Raw genomic sequence first — 24,452 nt, 5'->3', positions numbered from 1 at the left:
ACTAGCAGGGTCATTAAAGGATTAGCCAGATTTAACATGATACTTTGAAAACACATAGACTAAGTAAGCGCTGAGTATTGTTGTTAGGAAGACAATACCTTCTATGAACTTCATTTGCCCAGGCTAAAGCCTTGATGTTATTTGACTGTGAGCGTACCCATTTTGGGGGGGACAATGGTGACACTTCAATCGAACAAAATGTTTGGCTTAGAGCAGCCTTGGATTTCAAGTAAAACTGCAGCTTGCACTTTCAAGCCATGACAAAAGCTATGCAAAGCCCATTTCCTCTTGATTAGAGAGACAGAGAGAGAGGTTGGTGTTAAAAAAAAAGAAGTCAGGAAACCTTGGGAAAGTGTCTGAAAGGGACTTTGGAGCCTGCTATTAGAGACATGTCCGGCCACTCCCAAAACTCACTTCCAGTTCTTTTTTTTTTTTTTCTTTTTTCTTTTTTAATTAGTTTCTTGGCTAGCCACACAGATCGGTAAGTGTTAAAGGCTGTGTGACTGCTGATTTGCTAAAAGCCCATTTATTCAATGTATTCAGTCTGGAAATAATTACTCGTATTATCTTGGCTATTCTGTATAAATATATTGCCACCAGTGAATTGTGGACCCCTTCTGTTTTATTCCAGTGCTGGCATCGACATCTGTGGTAGACCTTACCCTTACATCAGCTTTGTGCTGGATAACGTACAGAAGGAATAAACCTTAATAAACCAGTACTTTCCTACCAATATAGCAGAGTAGTTTTAAAGATTTTGCAATAGCAAGAATAAGAGTAATAAAGTAGAAACTTCTAAATTATGGGCAATGCTGAGAAGCAGCAACATCCCTTTTCTCCACAGATTATCTTACGTTAGCTTGGAGAGACAGACAGACAGGTATTTCCAAGGTCTTTAAAATTAACTTGTGGTAGTTTCAATTTCTTTCCTGACATTTGTAAGTTTGCACTGATTTTTTACTTTCATATATTACATCTACTTAACTAATTTACACCTACATATCTGAATTACATCTTCCCTGCAAATTCAGATTATGGATGTTTTCAAAAATCCCTACAATGTGAGCTCCACTTTCCAAGAAAAGGCAGGTTACTCCAAATATTCTCATTTTCAGAGAGGGGGTTGAAGTAATCCAAACATCCCGATAAGCCTTCAGATTTGCTCTTCTCCAGTGCTGGAAGAATATTGGTGTGGTTTATGCCATTAGTTCCCAAAAGCACAATCACCTAAAGATGAATTTATGCTGCCAGAAATCTCACACCGTGAACTGATTACAAGACACCTACATCATTTTACTCCCAGTTTAGGTCTAATACACACAGCTTGTGTTTTCCATCAATGGTTTGTTTATGGATGTACTAGCTCTTTGGGGCATGGTCCCTCCTTTTGTCTGCAGTACGTAAAACATCTCTTCCAAGGGAGATCTTGTTCTGCAATGGGCTTGAGAATGGCATAATAATCGACGCATATTTATATCCTCACTTAAGGTGATATTCATGACATAATTAATCATCCCAAGCCTTTAGAGAGTAAAGGCCAACACTTTCAGTGCCATGGCCCGAGGACCAGGCATGGAGCTCCACTGGGACAGATGAAGCTTTCCACAGGAACCACCCAAGAGTGCTCAGACCTCTGTTTTCTGAATGAGAATTTCTGAATGAAAGCTAGATTTTTCAGATATTTGTATCTTGTTTGACAGGTTCATGCCCAGAGAAATCCTGCAGCAGCAGCTGCCCTAAAAGGCAGACTAACATTTGTAAACCCTGGCACCTTTTTCTGCCTAAAATGGGGTAAAAGTGAAACGGAGATGGTGTTCAATTTGCTTGAGGTGCTGCTTTTAAAAGTTAAAATCCCATGTGCATCATACAGTACAGAAAGATGCAGAAAAGTGCCATTCCCATGTGAAGAAAGTAAATGTCAAATTCCTCCCCCTTTATGCAATCTCAAATTTACCCCATGGGTGCTAGGTTATTGTCTGTTTGAGTGTCTGAAGGTCCAAAACACTTCTCACTACGTTTCTTCTCCCTCACCCCACCCCACATATACGTATACGTGAGTTTTAAGAGGCTGAAACCAAAACAAGAAGGAAATGGGCACGCATGACAGAAACAGAGCTGTGTTGCGGCTGCAGCCGGTTCGGAGTTGCGGTCTGAAAACAGGGAGGCTTTTCTTGCTTTCCATGGCGCGTGCAATTTTAGCTTGGGAGTTATTCAGGGGATGTGTGAAGGAATTGTTTCAAGGACACAAGTCGATGCGGAACAAAACAAAAAACTGAGATAACTTGGCCGCTGACAGACGGGCTGCTACTCTGCCGGCACGTGGGGCTGCAGGCAGGAGCTCGGTGTCAGGCTTTGCCGGGAGTCTCCTTGCTGCAATGCCTCTGGTCATGGTGCCGCAGGGCCGGGGAGAGGACGGAGGCCTTGGTGGTCCGCGACTAACCCTAAGAATGTAAATGTTTGGGACACAGGAGCTGGAATGGCGGTTTAGTGATGGCTGAGGCCAAGAAGAGGGTGGGCCAGGAGATGGGGCGGGTGTGAGGGGTGGCAGGCATGAGGAGAAGCAGGCATGCAAGGCAAGGTGGCCATGAAGTGAGGCAGATGTGAGGCAAGGCGGGCATGAGGCGAGGCAGCCATGAGGGGTGGCAGGCGCGAGGAGAAGGGGGCATGCGAGGCAAGGCGGCCATGAGGCAAGCCAGGCATGAGGCGAGGCGGGCGTGAGGCGAGGCGGGCGTGAGGCGAGGCAGCCCTGAGACGAGGCAGCCATGACGCAAGGCAGACGCAAGGCAAGGTGGGCATGAGGCGAGGCAGACGCGAGGAGAGGCAGTTGTGAGGCGAGGCAGCCATGAGGCAAGGCAAGGCGGCAAGTGAGATGCCGCCGGCGTGAGGCGGGAGTGCTGCCGCCCCCCACCAACAACGGCAGCGCTGAGGGGCCGAGGGGCCCCCATGAGCCAGGAGGAGCACGGGGAGAGAAGCCCCGGGGGAGAGCCGACATAGGGAGGAAGCGGCGAGGAAGGAAGGGAGGTGGGGTGGGAGAGGAGCCGGGAGGAAGGTGGGACCCACAAGGAGCGAGGGGCGGCACCCCGGGGCCAGCCGCCCGCCGCCGCCCCCGCGCCCCCCTGGTCGGGGGGCGCGGGGGCGGCGGCGGGCGGCAGGTCCCGGGTCGCCGCGCTTCGCCCCCCGCAGCGAGACGCGAGGAAATCGCCTCTTGATTGCGGAAGTCGGCGGGAAAGGCTCCGGCAGAGTCAGCCCGGGTCAGAATGGCAGCGTGGGAAGCGGCGGCCGCCTCCCCCGCCTCCTCCGCTCCTCCTCAGCCGCGGGCGGGCGGGCGGCGGGCAGCCCCCCCACCCCACCCCGGTGGCAGGGAGGCGGCGAGGCGGCCGGGGCAGCCCCGAGCGCATGCAGCAAGCGGGCGGCCCGGCAGAGGGCTCGGCGGCCGCCGCGCGGAGCCCGGCGGGGAGCGGGGGGCCCCCGGGGCCCGCCGCGGCCACTTCGCTTCTTCATACCCCGCCACCCCACCCCGCACCCACCCCCGCCGCCTCCCTTCCCCTCTTCCCCTCCCCGCGAGGGTTTTCGGGGTTAAAAACTGTCGGCGATGCTGAGCTATGGAGCGGGATTCGCCCTGTGGACGGCGCTGGCCCTGACCAAGGTGAGCGGCTGGGGGCGGTGCTGCGGGGTCGCCCCTCGCAGGTCCCAGCCGAGCCCGGGGGGCACAGGCGGGTTTGCCCCGCACCGGCACAGCACGCAGCGGGGACGGGGTCGGGGGGTGAGCGCGGGGGGGCACGGGCGGCCGGCGGAGCCCGGCGGGTCTCTCAGAGCTTTCCCTGCTCTCCGCAGGCCGCGGCGGGGCAGGCGGCGGGATGCAGCGCCAACCTGACGGAGCGGCGCGTCGTCGGGCAGAGCGTCCGGCTGCGCTGGGGCGCCGCGGGCCGCGCCTGCAACTTCAGCCTGGCCGGGCGCTCCGAGGACGGGGAGGCGGCCGGCTGCCAGCCCGCCCCCACGGGCAACGGCTCCTACGGCTGCACCCTGCGGGGCCTGGAGGCCGGGACCTGGTACCACCTCCGCATCGAGCCGCTCGCCGGCGGGGAGGCTGTCAACATCTCCGTGCAGACAGGTACGGCGGAGGGCACGGCAGGTGCTCGGGGCGGGACGCCGGGCTGTTCCTTCCCGTCCCCTTGCTTCGGCCGGCTGTAAGAGGAGGAGGGCGATGCATTTACAGCGACTGTAAACCTACAGTGTTTGCTGAACATAGCTATCCTGCCCTTGCGTTCTCTTTACCCCGCTGCCAGAAATAACCGCTGCCAAAAGTTAACGCAGCAGACTTGAAAGGAGAAGGTGCTGTGAGGAGACTAGGTTAGCGCTGGGAGTACGTTTCTGCCGCTCCCTTAAGCTGCCATCCAGCAGAATGCTTTAAGAAGTAGTAGTCTGCAACATCCTTTGTGCTCATGCAAATCTATTGGCTTCATAGTTCCTCAGGTGACAGCTTATTTACTGGGTTTAAAATACAATCTATTTCATGGCAGGTAGATCCTGTTCAAGTCTAACTTACTGTTTCAGCCCATTTCTGTACTTTTATTCTGTCTAACCAGAGTCTAAAAGTCAGAAAGTAAGGCTGAAACTTCTTGCTTGTATGTTTTCCTTGAATACAACCAGTGAGGTGTTATGATGTACGGTTGTGTGCAGAGCACTTACAGTGTCACATCCATGACTGGCTGTAAAAATGTTCCAGCAGCCTGCCAGAGTGCTGCCAAGGAAAGTCCCCTTTCTGCATGTGTGTTTGCGTGTGCATGTGAACAACTCGGCTGTGAAGCAATGTACGACAGAGCCACCAGCTACAGTGACAGAACTGGACTCTTTCTACCTGCATTTGTGTTTTTTTAAAGATGATGAAATATAGTATTGTCCAACTTTTTAATGGTGGTAACACAAGACTCAAAACAGAGATGTCTTAAATGAGGTCCATCATTAAATGCCTCCCTGATTTGCTCCTAAAGTGTTCGTTTCGGAGAGGTACTTTGCAGTATGAGTATTGAAGATTACAGCAGCCAAACACTTAACAATTACCAGTTCAGAGACATTGTTTACTGTCAGACCCTTTTCCCTGCATTAACTGTACAAATGCAGTAAATACCCTCCATTAATTTGCTTTGGTAACTCAAAGTAAAAAAAGTCTAGTGTCAAGTCTGCTAGTGTGATAGCTATATGTTAAGCACAAGTCATGTCACTTGGTAAAAATGAGTAATGGTTTCTATGCAGACAGTGATTTAAATCCGTACCATGCATCATGCCAACTGTTTTTAATATTGATGACTTGTAATTTGAAAATTGAAAGAATAAATCAACTGTTGTCAGAGTGACAGGTATAAATCACCATTGTTACTGGATAGTAGAGATCTATTATAGAACACTTGCGTAGAAGTAAAGATACCACTTTAGACCGCATTTTGATTAATGCATAACCATTTAGACAGTAGCTTGTACATGTCATTTATGACTTTTTATCAGTAAATAGATTTTGCAAGACTATAAGACAAAAGTGATTGGAAGCAACTGCTGATTATAGTCATATTATGTAGCTGATGTCAGAGTGAAAAGATTGATTAAAGTTTAAGTTGAAATACTGCAGATTAGTGGACCATAGCTGAAGTGAGGTTTATGTTTGGATTTTGGATAGCAGAGATCAGTCAAAAGCATGAAATAAGAATAGAGGAACCATGGAGGTTTCCTGCAAAGACAGCTACTCAGATTGCCCCATGGTTCCTTGCTTCCCTTGATTCAGTCACATCAGTTGCATTGCTTGATGGTGTTCAAAATATGCCATTAGCTCCAAAATTTGTAAATTTATTTTTTTTTTCTAAAGCATATGTAGGGTTTGTTATGCCTGTCAACAACCCATATTGTACTGTCAGTACTAAGCATTTCAATGCAGAATGAGGGAGAATTATTCCTCTGTATGTTTCCACTAGGGGCAGCATTTTAAACCAGTTTTCTGGAAACTCTTTTTCACCTGTTTCTTTGTAACTTGATGTCAGTAATTTTGTTTTACAGTCTACTGAGCCTGAATGTCCATAAGCATGTGTTCCTGGAAACTATCCTGTGTATATGGAAGTATGAGCAATACTTTCAGCCATATTGTAAACAAAATTCCCACTGATTTGAATGGTAGCGGAACTGAGCTATCATGGGCCATCTAAAAATATGATGTCTGACCTTGGTACACAGTGAGGTTCCCTTCCTGAGCTCTTTGTTTAAGAAAGATGGGCTGAGCTGTCCTTTGGAGGTGCCCAGCTTTCTCCACTGACTATAAAAGGAGCCTAGGTTAAACCAGGCACCTGAAGTTTAGATGGTTGGAGTTAAGTGAGAGGAATCCCATCTCATGTGTTTACTTTTGCAAAATGAGGTTTTGAACATCTGTATTGTCTTGATACAATAAATGTACACAGAGAAAGTTGCAGATTCGTTTATATACCTAGTTCAGAAACTTTAACTTTTTGCTCATATTCAATTCTGTTAAAAGTTTCATGTGCTCGTTCCTGTTATAAGTCCAATTTTCATCGTGGTTTTTATACAAAGTGCTGGAGTAGCTAAGCCTATAAAATCCAAAATATTTTGTTAAATTTTGAGTTTGATCTGTTCTGACTAAGGATTTAAGGTGAAAGCGATGAATAATGCGTACCATAGTTGCAGTTGTAATGTGAAGGCTTGGAGAGGACCAAATCCCTAATTTAATTTGGCCTTTTCAGTATTTAATTTCACATTAAAATCATAGTTAGGACAATGAGTTAAGTCTATGTTCTTCGCAAATTTGATATTTCCATAGAGTAAGTGCGCAGCTCACCAAGACCATATAAACTCTCAAGTAACACCAGACCCTTCGTGAATCTTTGAGTAGAGAAGCAGCTTCTGTTTCACTTGTGGATGCATAGATCTGAAATCTAATAATGTAGGGAATACTGGTACAATAATCTGCACTAGTCCACTATGGTGGAGTCTCTTTACTCAAGAAATTTTGATTTATGGGTTATCAATTTGAAATGGCAAATATTTAATCCTCTAAAGCTGAACTAAAATAGGTCCTCCAAAATGATGGAAAATACAATCACATATGCACTATATTAGCCAGGTATACACAGGCATGCAAACACGCATACAATGTTGGCAGTTGTGCTATTTTCGTAGAATAGGAAATGAAGAAAAAGCTGATAACGCCATTTATCAGCTCTGAGCTACAGATACATTTTCCACTGCAAACCTAAGATTACAGATGTTAGTAGGCACAAGTCTGTATATTTATTTCACATTAATACTTACCATTTGTTATGGTTTTTTAATATATATACATAAACCAGCACAGAAAACCATACAATTAGTCAGCATGCTTGACATTGTAAAGTTGGGACAACACATGCACCTGTCGGTCCTTTCATGTTATCTTCTTTATTGTTCTCAGGAAAACTATTTCTGTGACTGAGAGCTGCTCTATGACAAAAGATGGTAGGGTTGTGTCTTTCTTGATTTCAGATAAAATACTTTTTAAGTTCTTAATTCTCCAAATGTCTGTGCACCAGCATAACTGTGTATTTCAGTAGTGTATTTTCAGTGAATGACTAGGTCTTCAATTAAAATTCTAGTTAAAAACAATAGTATATGAACAGATCCTAAACTACAGTTAAATTTATGAATTTCAATTCTGAATTGAAATATTGGTCTTGACATTCATGAAAAACAACTTGGCAATTCCCCTGCTTTCAAATATATCTTCTAAAATAGGCTTATAAATGCCATTTCCAACATTGTTTTCTACAAAAATGTTGCAGTGATATATTATGTTACTGCCTAATCGAAGCCACCTGTACTGAGAGAACTAACAGGTAAATAACTTGTTGTCAGAAAAATTGCTAAATAGTTGAATGAAAAGGGGTTAAAAATTCTACATTCTAAGACACAGACTGGTACAGTATTTCTCCATTGTGATATGTAACTCTGTAAATGCCAGAAGCATGGCTTGGCCATGTGTTCAGTCCTGTAAATTTCAAATTATTTGGGACAAATCTGATTTATTAGCCATCTGTAGGAACAACTACTGTGACATGGCTCTGACTGTAGGCTGTATAATCCTATCACCCATAATCGTGTAATGGTTATGATCATCGTCTCAAAAGACGAGAGTACAAGAAGAAAATAAATAACCATGTTCTAAAGATTTTCTAGGTTGCATATCACCCCAAATAAATGGATATTTGTACTTAATAAGGACAATGAAATCAACCCTCTTTACTTAATCTTCAGAAAAGTCCTTGTGGAGTAGGTTACTGTTTTATGAATAGGGAAAACTAGGAAGAAATGGATAATTTGGTAGGAAGATGGCTGAGACTGGCAGGAATTCCTCGTTACTCAGTCCTAGGCTTGTATCTCTCGGTTATTTTTTTTCCCCTGCATAAGGCAGGGGTGTTTCTGTGCTTACAGGCTGTATTTGCAAGTCATGTCATTGGGATTGGACATAACCGTATCTATCGTTTCTGTAAAATGTATCTGTAGCAGCTGTGCACACAAAGCATATCCTCTTCCCAAAAAATAAAAATGGAGGTGCAATATAATTCAGACAATAATAAGTCTTCTGGAAGATTCCTTTGTAGACCAGGAGACATTAATTCATATAGTATCAAATGGTATAAAAATATCTTGGTGAAAATATTTTATTTCTGTGATATATCAGTGTTGTATCATTGCCAGCAGAGACTTGTATAACAATGTAAATGGCTTTTTAAGTGTTTGTTTCCATCCAGGGCTCTTTCAGCTCAGGCACTTCCCAATCTCATTGTTCCTTTGTTCTAGCGGATGTACAGAGCACTGAGTGTTTTGTTTTCTGGCCCAGATAGATTAGATAAAGTCTGAATTTCTGAACTTCACCTTCTAGGCACGCAACTCTCTTCTTTACTAATACACCTTAGAAGACAGATTACCCAGGACAGTGTAAGGGCTTCTAAAAATGTAGGAGATGTCTTCTTTTGTAGAATTTGGCAAATAATGCAGATTACAATGTTGATTACTTTTGCAGGACTGACAAGCAGTCAACCTTATCCCAACTTTGTCAGAGAGAGAGTTAAACTTCTTGGCAGTTATCATGCCTGTTCTCTTGATATCAGTCAAATTAAAACTTTTTCAGCTGCCTGTGCATCTGACCATATATAGTGCTGGAATTTATTTCTGACTCCCAAAGTTTGACCTTTCTGATTAGAACAATTGCCTTCAAGGAACAAGATTATATCCCCACTGTTCACTTTTGCCAACATAATAGTCTTTAGTGGCTTAGTATATATTATAGGTGGAGCTGGTAGTCAAGCCTATTGTTAAGATTTCCTGACACTTTTCATTAAAACCTCCTGTTTCAATTGCTGTAACTGGGTGAAGTTTTAACTATTTGGCCTGAAGTTTTATATGCTTGGTCTTTGACTTAATTTTTTTTTTTTTTTTTCAGATTTAAGCAGAATTAGCTTGGCCTTTAAGAAAGAGGTCAAGAAAAGAAGATAGTTATTTTTATTTATTGATTTTGTCAATTTAATTTTCATCTCTGTTTCTGAAAAGCACTAGTGTCTCTGCGGTCCAAAGCAAAAATCTGAATTTAAGCAGAGACCTGAGTTGAAAGGAACACAGTATTTTTCACAGAGTCACAGAATCACAGAATGATTGAGGTTGGAAGGGACCTCTGGAGGTCATCTGGTCCAAGCCCCCTGCTCAAGCAGGGCCACCTAGAGCCAGTTGCCCAGGACCATGTCCAGACAGCTTTTGAATGTCTCCCAGGAGGGAGATACTCCCTTGAAATTCCTAATATACTTCACTGACAGAGCATACCACCAAAACCTGGCACAAATATGCTCTCAGCAGAGCTTTGTAAGAAGCAATTAAACCCTCTGCACCATCCAGGCTTTGAAGAAGAAACAGCTTAAAGGCTACTAGCCCCATGATACTCCTACCGCTGTATTCATATGGTGGGGGTAGGTTCGACTTTCTCCTTTCAGCCTTTGCAGTGCAGTTTTTAATTATGTGATCACACACTCTTCCGTCTGCCTTGTTCAGGGAACCAGGCAGCAATGACTGCATTGGAAGAACGGTCTTATTCTTCTGTGTTTAAGGCACTGTTCATATGGAGACCTCAATTCTCAGCCTGGATGCACCATACACTCCCTGTCTGGTGCTAGGCAAGAGTAGCACAGAGTGTATTCATGTGGAAGCCAAATTTAGTTGTTAAATTGTTGGAAAACCTTTATTCTTTAAATCCCCCACTTGTGAATGCTTGATTTTGCTGCTTTGGGTTGTTTTACGATACCTTCTTAATATGCAATTGCTTAACCTTATTGGGAGACATAAATGTCAATACCTTAGTACATCAACATGTAATACATTTCTGTTGATTTGCATGAAGTCTTGTGAGTGACAAAATACACCTGGAGAATACAAGCAACCAGAGTCTTTTGTTTTGGTTGATGTTTGCCATCCCTTTTGAGTGTATCGTATTTTACAGGTGATTTTGCTTGAAAGCTCCTTAATAAACAACATAATGAATGCTGAGAGTTTCTCAGAGAAATAGTCCCAATTAAATACAGTTCCTGAAAGTTTATCCAATGTACTGTTTGGGGGGTTTTAAATTTATATGAACCATACTACAGCAGAGCAGAAGCTTATTCCATCGGAATCTGTTTGAAGTGATTAAAGTTAATACTAAAAACAAAGGATCGTTGCCCTTAAAATTGTATAAATGCTCATGCCCAGTAGTGATAAAGTGTTTAGTGCGAGTGCTAGGAAATGAAAGCCACTGGTACCATTGTATCCATAAAGCTACATTACACTGAGGCATTGAGTGTAATTTGCTGGGTTTTCATGTTTGCTGTTTCTTATTAAAGCTCTTACAGTTTTACTATCAGCAGATTTCCAAGCCTGTTATATACATCCACAACTGGAAGTGTTTTTCTACACATGTGTGTGTGTGAGAGAGAGTGAGTGTGTACACATATACACAAGTAAAATTTCTGAATTCTGCAGGACTCTCTTGTAGACAGGTTTCAGTGATACAATGTTTATAAATGGAAAGAAAAAGACTTTTTGAAAAGCATTGGCAGCATGATGATAATAAAGGGAGCGTTTTGGAAGGTTTTTTGTGCTGCTGTGTAAAACTTCAGACAATCCCAATGCAAGAAATACTAGTTTATGTTTTCTGTTTTTTTTTTTTAACTACAGATCCCTTACCACCACCTCGTTTTGAAATTAATAAGGAAAAAACTACACTCACAAGCTTGCAGGTTCAGTGGGATCCTTCCTCAGGAAAGGTGGACTTGTATAACCTAGTATTATTTGATCATGATAATAAAAAGATACAAGAAGTCTCTGTACCAGGAAGAATTTCAAAAACAGAAAATACTTTTTCCAGTCTCATCCCTGGGAATAAATACAACATTGTCCTCAGTGCAGTTGCTGGAAATAAGAGTACCCCAGAACTTCACATAAGTGGATCTACTGGTAGGACTTCTTTTATAGTAGTTCATCTAAATAAAACCACTTACGGTATTTTGCAGTTCTGCATTTTGAAATTAATAAATATATATAATTCTTCTACCTGGCAAGATATATATATATGTGTAAGTATCTACTGATTATAAGTAGAAATAAACAAAACATGAATCTCTAACTAACATAAAGAGTTGTTTGCTAAGAATGGAGGCATGTTGTTATGGTGTATTTGGACATAAATTTGGTGTTGGGTTTTCACTAACCCTAAAGAAACTGAACATATTTCAAAAGTGAATCTATTCAAAATTGCTGAAATTGTGGAGATAACCATTAGGCCTTAAGCATGTGTTTTTTATTCCAACAGTGCCATCCCCTGTGAAAAATATTCAGGTCAGTGTCAAGACAGACACTATCCATGCTTCATGGTCTCCTGGCTCTGGGCATGTGGATCGTTACAGGCTGGTGTTACTGGATAATCATGTCCCAGTTCATGAGATTTACCAAGAAGAGCCTCTGACTTCCTACACTTTTTCAGGACTTACAGCGGGCCACCTGTATAACCTCTCTATCATAACCCAGGCTGCAGGATTGGAGAGCAGCAGTTTTCAAACAGTCAGGACAGGTATGATTTCAGAATTCGTCACAACAGAACAAGAAGCTAAGGCCATAATCTAATAATATTACAGGACATATTTCAGAATAATAAATGATTGGTGTTCCAAATGTATGTTCCCAGACTTCAGTGGCTGAATTACCCTTGACAGTTTTTTCTCTCCAAAGGCTATAGAGGGAGTTAGAGACACCATAAGCTTATTTAGCCCCTAAGTTAGCACTGCAGCAAAGTTAGCGGCTAAATTAGCTTGTAGGGTATCTGCAGCTAAGTTAGCTGCACTGCTTAATGTAGGCAGCTCCATTAAACATGTAAAGTTAGGTATTAACAATCTGAGCCCAAGTGCCCTACTATCACCTCATATCTGTGAAAGAGGTACATCTGAGTCCTGTATGAACTTCTTCAGTGAATTGAGGCAGCGTGTAGTCCGGTTATTTCACAGTACTGAAGACAGTTTAACTCCATGGTTCTTCCTTAGCTGAATGGGAGATGTAGAGCTTGTGAGTTTTGCAAAAAAATATTTTCTGTGACTTTTTTCTCTGGATTGCAAAATAGCTGCACTTTGGAAGAGGAAGTGAAAAAAAAAAAACAGAGCAGGTTAAGAACTTCAGAATTGAATGTTGGGGTTTTTTTCACAGAGAAGTATTGATTCACAGAACCAGAGTTGTAGAAATGAAGTTTTTTTTCAGGAAGGTTTTTCAGGATAGAGTTCTGTAGTAACAGAGAGAAAGATAAGATGGCATCCTACTAGAGTCCAATGGTTAAACCACTCAGGTAAGCAAAACCAGCATCATGCCTTTGCTTTCCTTAATTTCTGGGAAACATAAGGTGCAGTTTCTCCTACAGAAATCTCACCATGTAAACATAATTTAATATTAAGTGAACAATGTTTTGATGTCTAGGGCGTGCAGATGAGTGCTGCTATCACCTAGCACTGGCTGTTCCGGGGATTATACTCTTGTTTCATTTTATTTCTTCAGAATTTTTTATTTCTTCCTGTTGTGGGGTGCAAAAATTTTAAATCTCACAGGTTTTCTTGGTACATAAAAGCACTCCATCTAGCTTGCAGTATGGTCCTCCGTTTCAGTACGTAGTGTGCCCCAAGCCTGAGAAATGAAGATATCGGAGGTAGCTATGCTTTTCTTTTGGTGGAGCATTTGAATGAAGGAGTTTGATTCCAATTCCTTCTACAGTGGTGTAAATCGGGCATAGCTCCAATGATGCTGTAGTGTTTACCAAAATGTACACAGGCATCACTGTTCTTAGGAGCATGTGCCTGGTCTGTTTTATAGTCAAAATGACTAGTGCGAGTGCAGACATTGCTAACAGATTTTCTATTCCATGAAACAAGAGTGGGCATTGTTAGAGGTGTCACTCTCACCAGTAGAATATCTTAAACAGGGCTGGGTTCAGTTTCACTGTGACCAGACTTTGCCCTTTCACTGTTCAGGCACAATCATTCTATACTCCATCTTATATAACTACTCAGAAGCAAAACTTAACTATCTCAGTTTGGAGGCAGCAGGTCTTATATGTTCTGTGGTGGAAGTATTTAATTCTTTTTCTTATTTTCTTTTTTTAGCCCCAGCTGAAGTCTTAGATTTGATGGTGACTAACGATGACAGCTTAGATGCTTTAAAAGTTAAGTGGAGAAGACCTTCAGGAAACCTCAATTTCTATAATATCACTCTGTCTCATCTTGGATCAGTTAAAGAAGTCAAAACTCTACAGCCACCAGTCACAGAGACTTACTTTGACAAGCTAACTCCAGGACGTCTTTATCAGGTTACTGCCCGTGCAATCAGTGGTGAACTGTTCACTGATCGGATGGCAACTGGCAGGACATGTAAGTCTTCTGCTTCAGTATGAACATTGTAACCAATGCTATTTTTGCCTACATTGGGCTTGTAGAAAATCATTGTAGGAGGCAAAATGATTTGGATTCCAGGCAAAATAAGATAAAGAGCGCAATATTGTGCCGGGAGTACCCCTTCCTGACTCTCTGGCAACAGTTAATCTGGCAGCCAAAAGCAGCTCCAGCATAGCTTGGGAGCAGGAAACAATAAGGCATTTTGGACCTTATAGTTGGGTGAGTCTCTTACTAAACTGTTCCACGCTACTGCACTTCTGACCAACTTTGTTATCTTGAGTTGAACTCAGCATAGTATTTAAAATGAGTTACATTATGGGGAAGTCTCCATGTAGTCAAATTGTTAACAGATTTTTAAGTAATTTTGCAAGGTCTAATATCATCCCTTGCTCCAGACACAAATCTACAAATAGGAAAAGATTAGGTCTCAGCTTTCTTTACTACCAACAGCATGGATTAAGGAAGGCATGTGGCAGCCTGGGTAGAGCTGAGTTATGTTTTTTTAATCTTCTTTCAGAAGTATAATTTTCTTTCACGTATCTCTTGTATGAGTTCTGAACCTGAAAAATCCTGGCATAATTCTCCCACAGCATTACTGGCCACAAAGGCGTGTCATCTTCTCCACACCAGCCTAACCTAGGCAGAATTTAGATGGGAGAAAATATATAAGTGGGTGAAGAATACATACGTAAATTGTTAGTAGACTTAGAGCCAAAAAATATAAAATATGTGTGTGTGTGAGTGAGAGAGAGCAGAGTATTTATTTTAGAGCGTATTTATCATCTACAACTAAACATCTCATGTGAAAGGCACATCCTTGACATATCTAGCTGCTACTCCATTCTCAATGCAGACTGGAAGACACCTGAAAAGCCTTTCATGTCCAATAAGTACAAAGCTGGACTGGTTATATGCATGTCTTTTTTGTTTGTCTAGCCTACAGTTAAAGACCTTTAAGATTACCATTTACATCTGAAGGGAGAGCTTCAGACCCTCACTCAAACCACTGATCCCCAAATTTGTGACCTAGACCCAGTACTTTCAAAGTTGGGGATCTAGAAGTCCCATTTCCAAGGGTGCTGATCATGTGCAATTCCTTCCCTTGACTTTTCCATAGATACCAAGAGCTTTGAAAACAGAGTCGCTCCAGCAGAAGCTTTGTGGCCTAAAGATAAATTTGTAAATCCAGGCTGTCAGGTCTGCAGCTACTGAAGGGGTTAGACTCTTAGGATCCCTCTGTAACTCACAGAGAGAGCCGGGTGCCCAAGAACATAATCCACATTGCTGTGTATTGAGAGGGTGCCTATGGCAGCAGAACCTGCTGAGGAACGTTGTGGTAAGGAATATGGACATCTCAGGGACTGAAACTTTGTACCATAAGGGAGTAATGATGTCCAGCCAGCCTGACAAGGCTGAACTTTATCTGTTACGATGTAAGTACATCCGTGCTTCCTAACAAAACACTGTGTGTTTTATCCACTCACTCAGCAATTGAAACACATCTCCCATATTCACTGGCATGTGGGAGATCTAGGTTTGATACCCGGCTATGCCTGTGGGAAGTAAAACTGGTAAATATTTTGTGGTGCTGGTAGAAATCTCTCAATCCTTTGCTAGGTACTGAGCAATTAAATATTAACTAAGCTAGAGGAAACATGAGAGCACGATTCTAGCCTTGTAGTTTACAGTTAATACTTGCTGATGGTCTCAGGGCTCCAATGCTGATCTCTGAGTATCGTAACACTAAGCTGTAGGTATTCTAACCTCAGGGTCTGCATCTGTCTTCCAATCTCTGCTTGGTGTGGTTAATATTTAATTATTCCATGAAAATCAGAAAAGCTTCAGTGGTCCAGTGTAACCTGCAGCAGTAGGGCAGGAAGTTTGAGCATGTAAATTCAGGACCCTTGAAGTGGAGGACAGGATGGAGTGAATGCTTTAATGGACCTCAGTTTGAACCTCGGCGCCTTACAGCTGCGAGGGACTAGGACATACAAGGCCTTTGTGGAAGAAGCCATCAGACTTTGCATTTCTGCTGCTGAGACCAGAATTTGGCCCATAGCAATTGAAGTTTTGGCTTTAGCTTTGAAAATTTGACTGATAGTTTCTAAGTGAACTTAAGTCCAGGAAACAACTGGGAAGCTAACTGAAAACTGCAAGATGCATCCGAGAACTGCATTGGGGAGATTTTGCCTGCCCTAAGACGTGTTCCCCATTTCTGATGTCAGAAACCAAAAGTGAAAAAGTGAGTGGTTTGTGTGTGGAAGAGTAAAAATTATCTTTAAAATGAATGCCAACCTTTGTAACAAGATACCTCACGTTTCTCTAACTGATGCAAGTACTTCTACAATAGCTATGCTACGAGGCAGGTTTTGCCAGTCTGCAGTTACGCCTTACCAGAAATACCCCACTTCAAAATTACTCTCTCAATCTCTGTGTTTCAGTCCCCCAGAAAGTTTCTGAGCTGAAAGCCGGTGGTGGTGGCTGGCTGAGGTCTCTGCGAGTGAACTGGCTGCCCCCTGCGGGAGACTGGGAGAGGTACCGCCTGCTCCTGTGGAACCGCTCAGCCCTGGTGCTCAACACCACCCTCGAGAAGGACACCACGGAGTACCTCATCCACAACGTGGGCCTCATCCCGGGGAGGCAGTACGACGTGGACATCGTTGTGGAGAGTGGTGATTTGCAGAGCAAGACTAGCTGCACGGGGAGAACAGGTCAGCGTGCTTGTCCGGGAAGTGTGAAAGTGCAAAATGTTCAGCTGGTCTCTGTGGACAATCAGAAAGAAATAGTACTTGGGAATCCACAGATGAATTTCACTATTAATACAGTAAAAAGGTGCTCCCTTGCAAAAATCAGGAATAATTATTTTCAGCGGTTCTATGAAAACTTTCAGGGTTATTTTTGTGGTAAATGTATTGTTAGTGAAAGTTTTGGAAATTATATCACCATTCTGTCATGACTGAGGCATAACACCAAACATATAACATTTCACTGTTACATTTTGTAGCTGCTTGCAGGCACCCTATATAGTTCTTTAAACAGAGCAATATAGATTTCCCTGTATGTGTGTTCAGTGGCAAACTGGTTTGCTTGCCAGCTTGTATAACTAATTAGTACCAATAGTGTTAACCAAAACTGGCTGAGGTGTATGTTAGTGCGGCTGTTCCATAATGTCCCAATTCTTGTTCCTGTGCTCCAGAAATAAAATGGGGTTAGCCAGTTCAAGTCAACCTTTCCCAAGGAAATCCATATACACTGCAGTGACATTACTGGAATTCTTTTGGAGCATGTTAGTCAAAGCCACATCTGATTGCTTCAAACTTAAAAAATAGTTGCAATATAATTATTAATGGTTCTGCTCTGTGAATGAAAAATGAGTGCAATTCAGAGTACAAGAAGACTTGGAGGAGGAGTATCAGGCAAGGCTCAAGCCTGAGCCTTATCTCACAGGAGAATGTGAGATAAGATAGGGCTACCCTACTTCATCCTCACACTTCCTGGTGCCCACCTTTCCTGCTACACCTTTACCTGTCATTCCCCAAGGGCTTAATTTTGTTGATTTTGCACAATGGCAAGACTAGTAGACACTACAGAACTGAAGCTTTCTCTAACTTCTAGCTAACTTGATGAGAGGAAGGCAGATTCTCATCTTGCTTACTTTGATACACGTTACACATAATTTAAGTTTATGGTGTTACTTTTAATTGACACAGCTAAGTAATTAGAACATAGTCCAATAAATAATATCCAGCAGTGGGTGTATCACAACTGTATTTGACCCACAGTCAGGTACATAATGTACCTCTTATGAAGCATAGGTATTAGGCCCTATTCTGACTTAATTTTCTCTTACATAAACCCACAGTCTTGGAAAGTGAGTTGGATTTCAGTGTAACAGGGACAAAATCAGATCAGGGAACTACCTTAGGTAACAGATGCCCTCTGTTTGCAGGCGTGCACACACACACGAACACACACAGAAGTTCACTGATCGAATTCTTTCTTTTATACCACTGTAAGTTTGGAGTGTCTCCCAACTTCACTGAGATATGAACCAGTGCAAAATCAATGTCTCTCTGACCCTATAATTTGCATCTTTGTTTGTTACAACTAAATTGGTGTAGATCTGTTTTATGGTACAAATGTTTTATATCCCTGTCTAGCACCCACAGTTCAAGAGGAGGCTCACTGACTTCACTGCATTTCCATTCATACTAAAATATATATGCTGGTATAAGTTTAAACCTAAGCATTACAGCCATAATGCATTGCTGAAGTCTGCTGCTACAGCCCTTTACTGGAAGAGTAGCACAAATACTAGATTTGTAAGATTGGCTTCCTAGAGAAAGGTAAAGAATCTCCTCTTCATTGCAAATACTCTGTTGCTGTCACATTTCTGTCTTACAGAACAGATTCCTTATGGTAGCTTGAGATATGACATGTGCGTTCTCTACAAAGTCCTGTTCTCATTGTGATATTTGTGTACTTTTACAGCTCCAGAGCCTGTTCTCCAGCTCCGTGTGAAGCATGCTAATGAATCTTCACTTACTGTCACGTGGATGACCCCTGTTGCGGAATGGGACAGCTATGTGGTTTCACTGGGAGACAGGGATCTTGCTGTCATAAAAAAAGGGCTTGCAAAAGAAGCTAAGGAATTCACTTTCACTGACTTGGTACCTGGCAGAAAATACACAGCTACCGTCACTACTATTAGTGGGATTTTAAGCAACTGGACTTCAGTGGAAGGAAGAACAGGTATCATCCTGTCAAACTATTTTAATCTTTACTTCTGTTAAGCATTAACAACTTGCTTTGCTTTGTAGTGAACTGAATGAACTCAGTGTCTAAATATCAAAAGTGTTGAATTTACATTTGTTTCTTCAATAGAAAAGTTATGTTTCTGAGTCTCTCATTTCTGACTGTCAGTTATCTTGCAGTGTTTATTTAAGGTTTTGGGGAAATGGATATGTAATTCTTAGCAAAACAGTTTTCTGAAATACTATGTCACGTCTTATCAATCTACATTAGCACAAGATTCCATATAAGAAGAACAATTTTCACTGGGTATCTTCAGGAAGGTCACTTCCTTGATTCAAAGCATTCATCATCTGGAAAAAAAAAAACCACCACCACACAGGAAAATGTTGCTTTAGGGGGAACATTCCAAGGTTGACAGACACAAAACATATGTGACCTTGAAAATGTATTTTGAATCTCTCTGCTTTTCTGATTCCTAAATCTGTATCTGTTACTTAGGATGATGACTATGACACAAGGAAGGTCCCATTCCCACCCCCTGCAGGGTGCTAATTTTGTGCACATGTACAAGTTTTAAACCATATGTGTTGCTTTACTCTTCTTGACTTATGCATTCTACAATGCGAGCAAAGTCTTAAAACGTAGCTCTGGTGTGGCACAGCCCAGGAGAAAACAAGATGCTAGTTTATGAATCTAATCATGCCTATGGCTTGGTAGTGGTCCTTACTAAAGTGTTGTAACTCCTTCCAAGGCCTGAAAAGTTTGACTTACACTTCCATTTCTCTGCTATGTGATTAGATAGCTGGGATTTCACTTCCTTCCGCCTTACGCCCCTTTAGGAGGCCTATTCAAGCATAAAGATTACAGTTTCCCACTTCACTAGAGTGAATCAATGCTTGAAAACACATCAGACAGGGATAGTGTGTCAGCGTTACATTCAAAGTGATAAAGAATGAACATCAATGAATTTGAACATAGGTCTTAATAAGCATTCCAGACCTCTGAATCTTCTTTTCAGTAGGACAGCCTACTAGGCTTGCAAAATATTGCTGTAAATATGACAGAAGTAGGTCTTACATGCTTCCCAGATTGGTCAGCTTCCAGTGAATCCTGAGGTGTCACTGAAAGTGCCTTTAGCATAGAAATCTGGAACTTCTGTTTCTTGTGGGACCTTGCTATGTTATGACAGTATTATAAAAGGTGTGGGATTTTTGATTCAGTTTTATAGGAGCGTTACGTTTTTTCAGCTATGTGCCTAATTTTCTAGCTTTTGTTAATGATTGCTAATCCAGTACTATGTGTGCAAAAAGGTTGATATAAAACAAGAGATGAAGCTTGCAATCACATTTTGTAAAGTTAAAGGATTCTGTATTTCAGTTGTGCTTGGTCATGTAAGCAGAAATGCTCAGAGAGAAGTAACTGTATTTCCTTGCTTTGACCAAATATTGTCAAATTAAAAAAAAAAAAAAAGATTTTGGGTAAAATTTGTGCTAGATATTCCATTCCATTCCTTTCTGTTCTTTCTTTTTCCTTTTTGGTCTGGCTAAGTTCACCAGCTTGTACTTAGATAAATGTCATGTTAGTTTAACAATTAATTCACTTTATGATTCTAGAAAAGGTAGTATCCTGCAGATCTTCTGATGTAAAAAGTAAAACCAAAACCATCCATCTCAGTTACCCCCAAAATTAAAGGGTCTGACACTTCTCTGAGGTATAGATGACTGTGCCGGAGGTATTCATCAAACTAGCTTGCCATTTAATAGGAATGAGAGATGGGGAATAGGAGGGGAAAGGGAGAATGAAAGACACAGACTGTATTTGAAATAGTCATCACAAAACCAAGTGATTTCCTAAATTGATGGCTTTTGTTTAATAGTATGTATAAAATGCCATCTCTTCCCATTCACTGATTTTGAATCATTTTGGTCGGACTGAGAAAAGCTGTGCTAAAGCCTGCAAGACCTTTCTGTGCCTTAGATAGTTTCCCATAGACCACATCCCATCAGACAGGAAGCAGTCCACAGTTAGATTATTTTTAGTCCTGTTGAGTCTCGCTGCAAATTGGAATGTTCGTTTGATGCACTTCCTCAGTGTGACTAAACTTGGGTTATTTACGGGATTTTGCTTTGTTTTATTTTGTCTCTCCTCAGTAACATTATGACAATTTTTTTTGCAGTGCCAGCCCAAGTGACTGATCTGACCGTGGCAAGTCAGGGATCAACCAACAGCTTGTTCACCAACTGGACAAGAGCGCTGGGAGATGTAGACTCATACCAAGTGCTACTGATTCACGAGAATGTTGTCATTAAAAATGAGACTGTTCCCAGTGAAACCAACAGATACCACTTCTATCCCCTGAAACCTGGAGGACTCTATTCAGTTGTTGTCACCACTGTCAGTGGGGGCATATCTTCAAGGCAAACGATCGCAGAGGGGAGGACAGGTAAAAAGGAAAATACTCCAGCATGTCTTTTGTCAGTTCCTAAAAGCTGAATTTATTAAAGAGAATGGTCTTGTGATTAAGCCACTGGGCTGAGAATTCAGAAATACAGGCGTTTCAGCCATATAATTCCCATGTGTGACCTCAGGCATACTGCGGGTCCAGATTCATGTTGACGTAGCTTTAGGGAGCTAACTGCTCTACCTACAACAGGAACTCTGTACAGCAGGATCACTCTGTAGTGAAGACAAAAATATGCCCTGAGAGTGATGTACAGCTGTGGTGGGTGAATCACTCCTTGGAAGGGGCTTTCTTGTTCCATTGACTAGATGGCAACGTAGGGTGATTGCTCCTTACTTAGGTGTGCAAATTAGCTGCCTAAAGGTGGTGGGATGAATTTGTGTCTCAGTCTCTCATAATCCATTCTTTTTCTCCAATACAACATTAAAGAATGTCCACCAGGGTTAATTACTCATTATGAGGCCCTTCTGTACTGCATAGGACAGGATTTACTATTGCATCAAACTCTGTAAGTTTAGTGGCTCATGAAATGTAATACCAGTCCTTTGGATATTTAAATAGAGGGAAAAATTGACAACACAGTGCAATTTCACCCTTTATGTGTATTTGGCAAAGGCCAGGCATTCTGCAGTTTGCTCCATTGTTCTCCCTGAAAACAACTATTTTCAGGTTAAAAAAAAAAAAAGAAAAACAATTGGAGAAGAATAACACTAAAAGACTTAAAGTACATAGACATATTTTGTAGAATCTTCTCCTATTTTTGATGCTGACAGCTGATGGGCAGTCCCTCTACTGAGGTAAGTCAGTTCAGTGCATCAGAGTCCAGTGAAAATGTGACAGTTCGTTATGATTAAGGTCTGCCTCCGTAATAACTCTGATAATTTAGTACCTGAGTGATGGTAGTTCTGGCAATGTGGAGCCTTTGAGCTCACCTTGCTGTCTTGAAAAACAACTTGCATTCATGTTTTGGCCACTAGGCGTCAGATAACTCATTGCAAATGAAACACATTCTGCTATGGGCCTCGACATCATACAAGCCTCAGTAGTTATTGCTATTACTGATGAACTTCAATCTGAGAGGATAACTCATCTTCTGGGATTTTAGAAGTGCTGGGATCATGCCACCAAAGACAATTTCCTTCACTGTATTCCAAAAAGCAGATGAGTGTTGCTCAGTGGGAGCCAGTGCAGAGCTTCTCAGGAGTCCTAGACTGCTTATTTTGCAGGGTGGCATTCCAGGCATTCTCACAACAATAGGAATTGGCTAGTTAAAGCTCTTCTGGTTTTTCCTCTTTGTTGCACAGTTCCTTCCAGCGTGACTGGAGTAACAGTAAATAACTCAGGTCGCAGTGACTACCTCAGTGTTTCTTGGCTGCCAGCTTCTGGAGATGTAGACAGTTATTTGGTAACACTCTCTCACGATGACCAGATTGTTCAGACTCTCACCATTTCCAAATCCTTCAGTGAATGCTCCTTCAGCAGCCTTACTCCTGGGACGCTTTACAATGTGATGATAACCACGAAGAGTGGGAAGTTTGAAAATTATTCCTTCAGCCAGGAACGAACAGGTAAAGAGATCCTCTGGGTGAATACAGTCACCATAACCACTTTTTATAGCCATTATCAATGATGTATCAATATCTAACTAAACTGGGATGGGTGAGTAGGGGTTGGAGGGTCAAAACATAAAATTACAGATTTACAGATTTAATCTTATGCCCCTACTGCTGCTTTATGTCATACAAAATTACTTTAGCATGAATAAAAGTCATGTGTCAGTCCTTGTGGGTGAGCAGAAATCATGTATCAGTTTTGGCTCAAATGCATTTTCCTGCCCTTAACCCCTCTACTTGGCTCTTCAAGTATATCCTGCAGAGCATCCCCCAAAAAAGTTACTCAAACACTGAAAGAACAAAATAGGAGCTAACTACTAAAATATTAGTAAGGTGTCACATAAATGAATAACACCCATGGCTATTTTTTTTGGTCATGTAACACCCACGTCTATGGTTTTGGTTATGCAGTGTTCAAGATTATAACAGGAATGAGAGAAATTTCAGACAAGGGTGGCAATAATGAGGGAACACTTTTTAAAAGTTCCTCAAAGATTGAAAAGACTGAGACTTTACACTTGGTAAACCAGTAGAATAAAAGAAAGATGGTAAGGGATGTTAAAACGACAAAGAGTATCAAGTTAGTGCAGTTTTAGTCTTCTCATGATGTCAGTGAAAATCCAAGGGACAGCCATTTAAATGAGGAGAAGCAAATTCAGGACTAGTGTGAACCTGTGAAACTCACTGCTCTAAGCAAAACTGACCAGGTTCCAAAAGACCAAAACTTGGAAAGGCAAACTATTGTCATATGATGTAAAGCAGCCTGGAAACTGCAGAGTTACTATTTTAGAGGGTAGAGTATTGCTTAAATCCACATTGTGGTCTTTTTGTAACTTCCTCAGAAAAGTCTGGTAATTGCCACAAATGTAGTTCACTACAGCAACTCCTGTTACTTCAGGAAGTTATCACTTTCTGAATCTTTAATTGTGTTTTTTCTTTCAGTCCCTTCAAGTGTTCAGGGACTTACTGTCAGCAACTCAGCCAGAAGTGACTACTTGAAGGTGTCCTGGTTACATGCCTCTGGATATTTTGATAATTATGAAGTGATCATCAAGAACAACAATGATTTCATCCAAACAAAAAGTGTCCCAAAGGATGAAAATGAATGTGTGTTCACTAATCTGGTCCCAGGGAGGCAGTACAGTGTCACAGTCAGCACAAGGAGTGGGAAATATGAAACTAGTGAAAGAGTCTATGGCAGAACAAGTAAGTAAATACCCCAGAAACATCCTGAGACACTCCAGGATTTTTTTCTATTTACCATAGCTGGGCTCAAAAATCTCGTATGATTTTAACGTAGGATGTTGAGTGTGACTCTTCGAATGTGTGTCATTCCAAATATGGAAAGCAGTATTTAGTTTATTACCAATGTTTAAGTTACAGACATATAGAAAGTGAAAGAAGAGACCTGTGCTGTGAACTTGGAAAGCAAATCTTGAAACATGCAAAACTGAAAAACAGTTGTACAGATTTCCACATAAGCTTAGTATTTATGCTTAAACTATGCCAGAATGTACAAGGCAGTTTTTTCTGGTCATGGAAATGTATAAGGAAGAAGGTAGGCTAGACCTCACTCTACTCAAATTACCCCAAGAACTGGAGTTGGAGAGCATGGGGCAAGAGAGGTACGGGTGGCTAGTT

The 24,452-nt window shown here is 41.9% G+C and overlaps 1 protein-coding gene across 1 annotated transcript in view; it reads left to right on the top strand.

Moving 5' to 3' along the window:
• Positions 1-3,263: 3,263 nt before the first annotated feature.
• Positions 3,264-24,452, top strand: part of PTPRB (protein tyrosine phosphatase receptor type B) — a 50,631-nt gene continuing 29,442 nt past the window's right edge. Inside the window, exons 1-10 of the mRNA XM_072863539.1 lie at positions 3,264-3,646; positions 3,835-4,111; positions 11,233-11,511; positions 11,867-12,124; positions 13,695-13,958; positions 16,424-16,693; positions 18,474-18,734; positions 20,914-21,180; positions 22,503-22,766; positions 23,754-24,017. Coding sequence (XP_072719640.1) covers positions 3,593-3,646; positions 3,835-4,111; positions 11,233-11,511; positions 11,867-12,124; positions 13,695-13,958; positions 16,424-16,693; positions 18,474-18,734; positions 20,914-21,180; positions 22,503-22,766; positions 23,754-24,017 — 2,458 coding nt within the window. The 5' untranslated portion in view covers positions 3,264-3,592. The remainder of the gene's footprint in view (positions 3,647-3,834; positions 4,112-11,232; positions 11,512-11,866; positions 12,125-13,694; positions 13,959-16,423; positions 16,694-18,473; positions 18,735-20,913; positions 21,181-22,502; positions 22,767-23,753; positions 24,018-24,452) is intronic.

The sequence above is a fragment of the Ciconia boyciana genome, chromosome 1 (genome assembly GCF_034638445.1).
Source record: "Ciconia boyciana chromosome 1, ASM3463844v1, whole genome shotgun sequence".
NCBI lineage: Eukaryota > Metazoa > Chordata > Aves > Ciconiiformes > Ciconiidae > Ciconia > Ciconia boyciana.
The sequence above is the reverse complement of the archived record's forward strand: the minus strand, read 5'-3'. Positions and strand labels throughout refer to the sequence as shown.